At 56.0% G+C, this 8,568-nt stretch overlaps 3 protein-coding genes across 3 annotated transcripts in view; 2 read left to right on the forward strand and 1 right to left on the reverse strand.

The window, feature by feature from the left end:
• VDBG_01831 (BTB/POZ domain-containing protein) overlaps positions 1 to 1,292 on the reverse strand; it is a gene marked incomplete at both ends in the record, with an annotated part of 2,043 nt that extends 751 nt beyond the window's left edge. The window contains 2 exons of the mRNA XM_003007597.1: positions 111 to 794; positions 1,071 to 1,292. Of these exons, the coding sequence (XP_003007643.1) occupies positions 111 to 794; positions 1,071 to 1,292 (906 nt within the window). The remainder of the gene's footprint in view (positions 1 to 110; positions 795 to 1,070) is intronic.
• Positions 1,293 to 1,921: 629 nt separating this feature from the next.
• Positions 1,922 to 4,270, forward strand: VDBG_01832 (G2-specific protein kinase nim-1; the record flags this gene model as incomplete). Its single annotated transcript, XM_003007598.1, has 4 exons — positions 1,922 to 2,504; positions 2,565 to 2,881; positions 2,986 to 3,759; positions 3,923 to 4,270. 4 exons carry the CDS (start codon positions 1,922 to 1,924, stop codon positions 4,268 to 4,270), a joined length of 2,022 nt encoding a protein of 673 aa, XP_003007644.1.
• Positions 4,271 to 5,806: 1,536 nt separating this feature from the next.
• VDBG_01833 (hypothetical protein) lies at positions 5,807 to 7,815 on the forward strand (the record flags this gene model as incomplete). The annotated part of the gene is made up of 5 exons (XM_003007599.1): positions 5,807 to 5,904; positions 6,274 to 6,415; positions 6,988 to 7,114; positions 7,439 to 7,578; positions 7,633 to 7,815. The coding sequence occupies 5 exons, from the start codon at positions 5,807 to 5,809 to the stop codon at positions 7,813 to 7,815; spliced, it is 690 nt and encodes a 229-aa protein (XP_003007645.1).
• Between the last annotated feature and the right edge of the window lie 753 nt (positions 7,816 to 8,568).

Below are 8,568 nucleotides of genomic sequence, written 5' to 3' on the forward strand. Positions count from 1 at the left end.
CAGTCAATCGTAACCCATGTGCAGGTGCTGTTCCTCCCTGAGCCTCCCTGAACTCGCCCCGAAAACATGGTCTCAAAAATAGAGGGCGCGCAGCAGCATGGCTTGTGTACCGGGTACACGACGGACCGCCTAGTTTTCTTCGGCTTGTCGTTGGTGAAGGGGCCGATTGGGATGCTGCTATCGTTCGCCGCGGCGTCCGTGTCGGCGGGCTCGTTCTCAGGTGTCTGCTCGTCGTCGGGTTCGTCGGCGCGCAACAGGCAATCGGCAAAAATGGCATTATCATGCCGCCACTTAATCTCATTGACCCTCTCTGTGTCGATGACCATTCTATGCGGGAGGACGTTTTCCCGGTAAAAACTGTCGATCTGTTTCTGAGCCCGGTTTACCTCGTCCTGGTACCGCTGGCGGGCCAGTCGACGATCGGTCGTCAGCAGCGCCTCCCAGAGTTTCTCAATTTCAAGCTGCTTGCTGATCTTATCAGCGCTCGTGAGAACCTCCTCCTCGGTCGCCATGCTACGTGGGTCGACAAGATCTTTCGGAATATCGCCGAGGTAGAGATAGCGCAGCACGAGGCGAAAGGCATCAGCCGGGATGGTCGCTGGTAGATTCCAGGTCCTCGTTCCTGCGGCATCCGAGAATTTCCTCTTGAAATAAGGAGATCTGGAAGCGAGGATGAATTTGTGGAGCTGAAAAGATTCGGAGGCGGCGATGAGACCAATGTCGGCTGTCTTGGGCACGTCTTTGGAGAGGAGAGACGTAATGTGAGATGCCCACGGCTGGAGGGGATCTGTGGACTTTGAATAATCATATTCGAGCAGCAGGTTGCGGATTCGATTATTCAGGGCATTGTAGATGCATCGCTCGCCTTGGAAAGTATTCCGCTCCGCCAGTGCACCTCGACACCGATGTTAGCACGCCCGCCAACCATGATAGCACGGGGAGTTCGCCCACCAGACTCGAGAAGAAGCCGGACCAAGTCGAAATGACCACATAAGCTCGCCTTGCGACATGGTCAGCATCAGAGCTTCGGATCACAAACTCTACTCTCGACGGATGTTGCATAAACCTACAACGATGAGGGGGGTGTAGTCAAAGCTGTCTTTGCCGTTTATGTTAACACCGGCGGAAATCAGCTCTTGGCATCTCTTGAGGTCGCCTCGGCGGCATGCTTGGAGAAAGTCGTGAAAGCCCTCGGACAGGTCCAAGGGGTTTTCTTCCCGAAGGACGCCGGTTTTTATGAGGACATGCTCGTCCCTCAGCTGGGCCTCCAGTTGCCCTTTGTGTAGGACCATACTCGAGACTGGATAGATGGCAGAATAGAAAGAGGATGAGGAGAATAGGAGAAAATGCAGCAACGATCAAGAGCAAAATTGCTGCTACACGTTCTGAGGCTATATCCGACCTGCTCTCTAACAAGGTCATGTACCAACATGGAAAATGATACGGAAAATGACAATATGATCCATCACATCGAACCTGCACCTGTCACTGAGAGTCGAGATGGTGGGGTCCAGAGTCGTTACGCCACTCGAGGCAAGGCCCGCTCCACTTTCACCTTCTCCCCTCCGATGGGATATGTCATCATGAGCCCCCACCAAGCGCGCCGCGACCGCCGAGGTGTGGCACCGCGCGGGAACTTATCGCGATAACCAGCGGGCCGACAGAGGTTCCGACCACCTGCCCCCCCGTTGCCATGGCACCCGCGCCAGCTGTTTACTCGATGCACCAGTTGGTGACCCAGGCCCAATGACGGCGATCACAAAGTTGCACAAGCATGACCACGACCACCATCTCGACACCCTCAACACCAGGCAGATACTAACCCAAGCAGCACAAAACTCTATCCACAGCTTTCTGCGACGTCTATGGAAATTAGGAGTTTGTGTTCCCTGCTTGCAACTTTCATCGCGCATCGCCCATCATGACGACTGAGGGCGACAAGTACGAGGTCCTCGAGAAGATCGGTATGTCGAGTCACATATCTTCATCATTGTCTTTCGCGTCGCAAACACTGACACATGCGCTCTCTCTGTTCTCCATAGGCCATGGATCTTTTGGCGTCATCCGCAAGGTCCGTCGAAAGGCGGACAACTTCGTCATGTGCCGCAAGGAGATCAGCTACCTGAAGATGTCCGCCAAGGAGCGTGAACAGCTGCACGCCGAGTTCCAGATCCTCTCGCATTTACGGCACGAGAACATCGTCGGCTACTTCCACCGAGAGCACCTCAAGTCCAGCCAGGACCTTCACCTGTACATGGAATACTGCGGCAACGGCGACCTCGGTCGCATCATCAAAAACTTAACGGTCAAGGGCGAGCGCGCCAAGGAATCCTTTGTCTGGAGCATCTTCTCGCAACTCGTCACCGCCTTGTATCGCTGCCACTACGGTACCAACCCCCCCGAGGCCGGCAACAACGCCATGGGCCTCTTTAGCAACGTGGTCCGGCCAAAGGTTCCTGCTGGCACCATGACTATCCTCCATCGCGATCTCAAGCCTGAGAATGGTAAGTCGACATGACAGTGGCCTCACGGAAGGGAGAGGCACGCGAGCTAACCATCTGCAGTCTTTCTCGGTGAAGACAACTCCGTCAAGCTTGGTGACTTTGGCCTCGCCAAGATGATCCAGTCTCACGACTTCGCATCAACCTACGTCGGTACGCCATTCTACATGTCGCCAGAAATCTGTGCTGCCGAAAAGTACACGCTCAAGTCGGACATCTGGTCGCTCGGCTGCATTATGTACGAGCTGTGCGCCAGGGAGCCGCCGTTCAACGCAAAGACGCACTTCCAGCTCGTACAGAAGATCAAGGAGGGCAAGGTCAACCCGCTGCCGGACATTTACTCGCCAGAGCTCATGGGCACCATCAAAGACTGTCTGCGCGTGAATCCAGACCGCCGCCCGACACGGCGCAGCTTCTGCACCTCCCCATTGTGCGCTTGATGCGCAAGGAGAAGGAGACAGTCGACTTCAACAAAATGCTCAAGGCAAAGGAGGAAGCCCTTGCCCAAAGAGAGAAGGAGCTGCAGTCGAAGATGGAGAGGTTCGAGGCCGAGAAGGACTACACGCGCCAAGAAATCGACAACACTCTGCGGAGGGAATGGGAAGTCAAGGCGCGTCTCGAGATTGACCGCCTCGTGCAGCTCGAGATGGAGAGACTGAACAAGAGATTCGAGGATGAAGTGCACTCGCGTGTCCAGGAGGAGCTCCGCAAGAAGGCGCCCACCTTTAACCTGCAAGCACCAATGCTGCACGAGACAAGCATGTCCTCGTCTGTATCTGTTGACAGGACTGACTACGAGAGGTCGTCGGTGGGCGCTGGCGATGGTGAAGGAGACGGGGAGTTCCCTTCGACGACAGATCTCACCGACCTTTCCTACGACAGCCCGGAAGCCCCCAACGACGGGCCGAAGAAGACGGCGCGCACTCCCTTTGGCCGCGCCCAAACCATGTTTGCAGGCCACGCCGGGACACCCATGGATATCGAGATGGTGTCGCCCTCGCCGATGGCCATCGCATCGCTGTCCCTGTCACCGAGACGCAACGAGGCAACCAAGGCCCCATCCACAAATCCCGGCAACATCTTTAGCGCCAACGCGACAGCCACGGCCAATGCTGTTTGGAATGTGCCCCGCGAGTCTACGCTCATGGAATCGGATGATGAGGACATCATCCCATCCCCGACACGCAACATCAGATCGAGACAGAACCCTTTCACCTCGAAGACACGTCCCGTCTTGACGTCGCAAAAGACGGCTCCGGTGCCACGCATGAAGACAATGTCCTCTGCCACGGGGCTCAACTCGAACAAGACGTTACCCTCACTCCCTGGGCAGGGTCCGAACTCAGCCCGTGGCGGCGGAGAGCGTTGTCCGTCGCCGAATCGCCGTCTGAGCAAGATCCCATCGGCCACGAAACCTTCAGGCAAACAACAACGCTGGTGCCGAGACCTCCTCGGGCAACCTGTCTCGCAAGCCCTCCGTCACCAAGAAGGATCAGGAGCCCCTTGGTAAGGTTGCGGTGAAGAACAACATCAGGGGGCGCACCCTAGTGGAGCTCCAGCAGGCTCGCGCCGGCGGACGCCCCCTCTCTGCGGTCATCGCTGCTGGCGGCGAGAACGCGAACCTCAACGTGAGCCCAAAGCGCAACTTCAAGGAGAGGGTTGCGGAGCGTCGCCCCAGTGGCGGTGAGCCGGCGGCTGTGTGGGATCCCGAGCGAGACGAGATGCCCAGCCCCTTCCTCGTACGCAGGAAGCCAATGACCCGCGTCTGAGCCGTGCCGTGCCGTGTCTTATCCAGTGGTCCTGGGCCTCATGGAGGTCCGGCTCTCTGGCAGGCTGGCCACTAGGCGATGGTGGGGGGGGGGGGCTTGGATTATGTCGGAAGGACAGGAAGTAATGAGGACGTGGAAAACGTTGGAGGATGAAGAAGGATGATACCATAACTTGACGTTACTTTGCAGGGAGGCTTCCTCCCTGCCCCATTTCTTTTTCTTTTGTCACTGGCTTGGGAAAACATAGCGGCGGCCGGGTTGTGTCCATTGTTTCTTCCGGGCCGATGAAGGAGGAAGGGAGAGAGTCCAAGGGGGGATTAAGGCTGCGGGACATATGAGATACACGCGCTGGTGGGAGACGAGCGTACGGCAAGGCGTAAGGCGTTTTTTTCTGGCTTTGTTCTGAAGGGGGACAACATGCATTCTTTCTGCTTTTGATGCATCTCACATCACTACACCCTTCGCTCACTGTTGCGGTCTCTCGTTTCTTTTTTGTTTTGGGGGCATTGGGCAACGACAAGCTGGCTTGACTACTTGTAAATTTATTTCAAGACGTGTAACAAGACCACCGCAAGATGACTGCCTTAGCAGAATGTCCAAAGTCACTAGGATGGACCCGCCGCTCATGGTTGCGCATCTAGTCCAGAAGCCGCCTTCGCGGACACATGGCATACGGGTTCGAACTGGCGGACCTCCGCTTCTTGACCTCTGCCTGGCAGCTCTTGGGGCTTAAGCGACGTCGATAGTCTATCATCTTCGATCAACGGGGGTGTGGGATGCGCTCGCGCCCTGCGTCGACGCAGCCTACTTGTTGATCTGGTCCATTTGCGTACAGCTCGGCGACGGTCATGTACACATGTGGAAACACACACACTCACACGCTCACATGCACGTACGTACTTGCATATTCGTAAGTACATGCCACGCGCGACAAGCAGATGCGACCGAAAGGTGACGACGATCCCAAGCGCCAGGTTTTCCAGCTTGGAGGCTGGCTGGGCGACGGGGAAGCAAAACGGTTGTCTCAAACACCACGCTACGAGGCCCACGCACCACGCCGTCGAGGGCTGTGAATTGCTTCTCTGTTTCTTCTCGCCCGCAGAATTTCGGGGGGCGAGGACATGGAGATCGGCGGGCGGACATGCTGCGGCATGGCGTTTTGTTTTGCTTTCTTTTCATGCTGGCGCGCGGGCGGTTGACAATTGGGGGCGGTGAATGGAAGCCTTCTCGGAGTAATGTGCTCCCTTGCTTCTTTTCCCTTTCGCTCGAGCCCAGGGGCCTTCGGTCATCTTCTCGTCAGCAGCAACACTTGCTTAGTCGGGCGCACGGTATTGTTTGCTTTTCTTTCAACGACGCAACCTAGAACGACACCGGCAGTGGTAATTCCAAGGGCTGACTACGGAGGGGTGCGTGCGCTCCAAGGCTATGGAAAAAGCAATGTGAGCCGCACTCGACACGTTAAGTGCGGCCTCGCTAAGAGAGTGGCTGCTCCTTGGCCCAGTAGGGTATGCAGGCTATTGCTTCGGGGAAGTCAACATGGATGGCATTTACCGCGAGCAGGGCTCACGAAGTGGTGGTCTGAACTGGCCTAGTGATAGCTGGCACATGTCGACAGGCGTCTCGAACAAGCCACGGTATGCGGCAGAGGTTGTTCAGAAGGAAAGGATGATTGATGATCGTCAAAACGTCAGCCGTCTCGGAGCACACTCAAGTCTCAGTGAAACATGCAGACGCTAGGATGACGATGCCGGGCAGGGGAGTCAACCACGAGAAAAGCCAAGAGTTTGGCAGACATACATACGCAGATCATTCTGACCACGAGAAAACGTGACTGTGACGCCCCATACAGTCCGCAGGAGAACAAGACATGTGTCTTATTAGCAAGGACGGAGTGTGGCTTGTATCGCGTCCGCCGAGTGTCGCATCGGAACTTGGGGGTCGCTGAGACATAGGTGTGTCTCAAGCCACGTGAAGGACGAGACATGACCAACGGCCACTAACAGCACTAAGACACGTATGGGCAGGGGCCAGGTACTGGTACAGAGGCGTCTAGTCAACCGCAGGCAAGAAGGAGACCGGTCAGTTCTCCTCGAGTATGGAGCTGAGCGTTGTTATGGACGAGCGTTGGGACTTAACGGTTTGAGAGTGAGTAGCTCCAAGTCCAATGACTATTTCTTTTCCCCCCTCCACCTTTTCCACTCGCCTCAGGTGAGCCGCTGAGGAGCGGCTGTGAGACATGTGAATGATTAGAAGACCGTCGTCGCGTCGTAGTGCATCCTACCGACCTAACCTCACCTAACGCTATGGATATTCGTCCGGACGATGGTGAGTTTTCTACGTCTAGCGGTAGACGGTCTCCTAGACCCCCCAACTTAAAATGTCAGCCGCGTATGAGCTCCGCCGCCTGGGTCACATTGTGACCCGATATGTGAGAGCCCTGTCATATCAATCATTCCCTTTTCCAACAACTTGTGCGCCGCTAGGCCTGGTCAAGGTTGCATCCACTGCACCGTTGTACGGACTGGACTGCGATAAATAGCAATTTGGCACCGACAAACGTGAAGACACAATATGGTTATTATAGTTACATTCTTTCTTGGGAGCCTTGCTGGTAGCCAAGAGTTGTTCGGGTCGATCATATTACACAGATGAAGGATCATTTGCTCGATCCTCCCTGACCATCCGCCCTCTGCTTCAATAGGCGACATACCCTACAGCCCGGAAGCGACACGGGCAGCTTGACTGCATCGATGATGATGATGATGCTCATCTCCAAGGCTCATCGTGAATGGGCAATATGCGCCTCGCGGCCGCAGACGAACGCTCCATCGGGGCCCTGGACCGGTGAAATCCGTTCATAGTCAGGGGGGCTGGATGATGTGGGAGTGGGAGTGTTCCCTCCCGCCTGGCGGGTCAGAAGCGAGGGCGATCACCCAAAGTACCATGGGACGGGAATTCTGGGAACGGGGGGGGGGGGGTGACATTGGTCCCATACCATTTCATTTCTATGCTTCGTTTCTTTCCCTGTTGTCGTCTGCCACGTTCGCACTTACAGGGCATCTCGAGAACGAAACATTGTCGGGGGAATATGAAGCCTGCAAATGAAAGGGACAACTTCTCCAAACATGCCTGTCACCCATGCCATCTGATTGACACGAACCCCTTCAGCAACACTCTCCACCCACGGGGATCACCAGAAGATACTGGCGCACTTGTTCGCCCGTGCAGACGCGCCAAGATCGACTCCTGGTGCCGGCAGTGACAGCCCTAGCCTGGAAGGAGGCAATGGACCGGGCTGGCTCGTCCAGGTGAGAGGAGGATCATTGGAAACGAATTGGGGATTACTGAATCGTATCCTGCAGGAGGGGGCTAGGGACTTTGGTTACGAGATGCCGCCCATGACGCCCATGACGCCCGTTCAATCCCTCACACATTGTTTCCCCAAATCCCCAGCTCCGATCGAGAGCGGAAGAAGGGTGACATCGTTCAGGCGCCATGCTGTCGTGATGGCCAAGTCTTATGGAAGGGGGCTGTGTTCCCCGTGATTCATGTTTCTTGTACATGAAAGCCGTCTGAGGGTTCATTACTCGTGTAGCTGATTAAGAGAGGAGAATCAAGAAAAACAACAAACGGGCTTGCTCGGGCGACGATACACTTCATGCTATGCTAAGGTATACCACATAGTTCACTAGCACTAAAGTCCTGGCAAGGGCCGAATGGAGCGGAACTATGATGAACGAGCACACACACACACATGCCTCGACCACTCCCGTCCATCCGCTACGTTGGCTGCTTCTGCCGCCGCCACGACGCAGCTGATCATCCGGCCGGTGTTGTGCCATTCCTGGAACAGGCTGGCCACTTTGTTACCCCCCTGATTCCTGGCTTCCTCTTCCTAGGGCCTATTCTGCGCCGGATGGGCAACATGGATCACGGAAAAGGAGGGGCGTGGACGCACCCAAGCCCGCCCAGCCCTCTCTCCTCCACTGTCACAAATCCGCCTCTCCACCTGTATCGTGGGTGGATGTGCTGACGACGAAGATCCTCACGAGGTCAGACTGGGTCAGTGGCATGCGAGTCGTGGAAGAGAGGGCACGGTGATGGATGAAGCAAGGTAGGTCGAGAGATCGGCGGATAACAGCGCGTTACGAGACGGGCGGTGACGAAACGAGACTTCCCACTCTGAATATCCTCACATACTTTGCTCTTGGGCAGAGTGTAGCGTCTGAAGCGATGTCCCACAGGCGAGGCAGCGTATCTAGGTACGCAGAATTAGCGAGGTATGACAGCATGGCTCC

This window comes from Verticillium alfalfae, genomic scaffold (genome assembly GCF_000150825.1).
Source record: "Verticillium alfalfae VaMs.102 supercont1.2 genomic scaffold, whole genome shotgun sequence".
Classification (NCBI taxonomy): domain Eukaryota; kingdom Fungi; phylum Ascomycota; class Sordariomycetes; order Glomerellales; family Plectosphaerellaceae; genus Verticillium; species Verticillium alfalfae.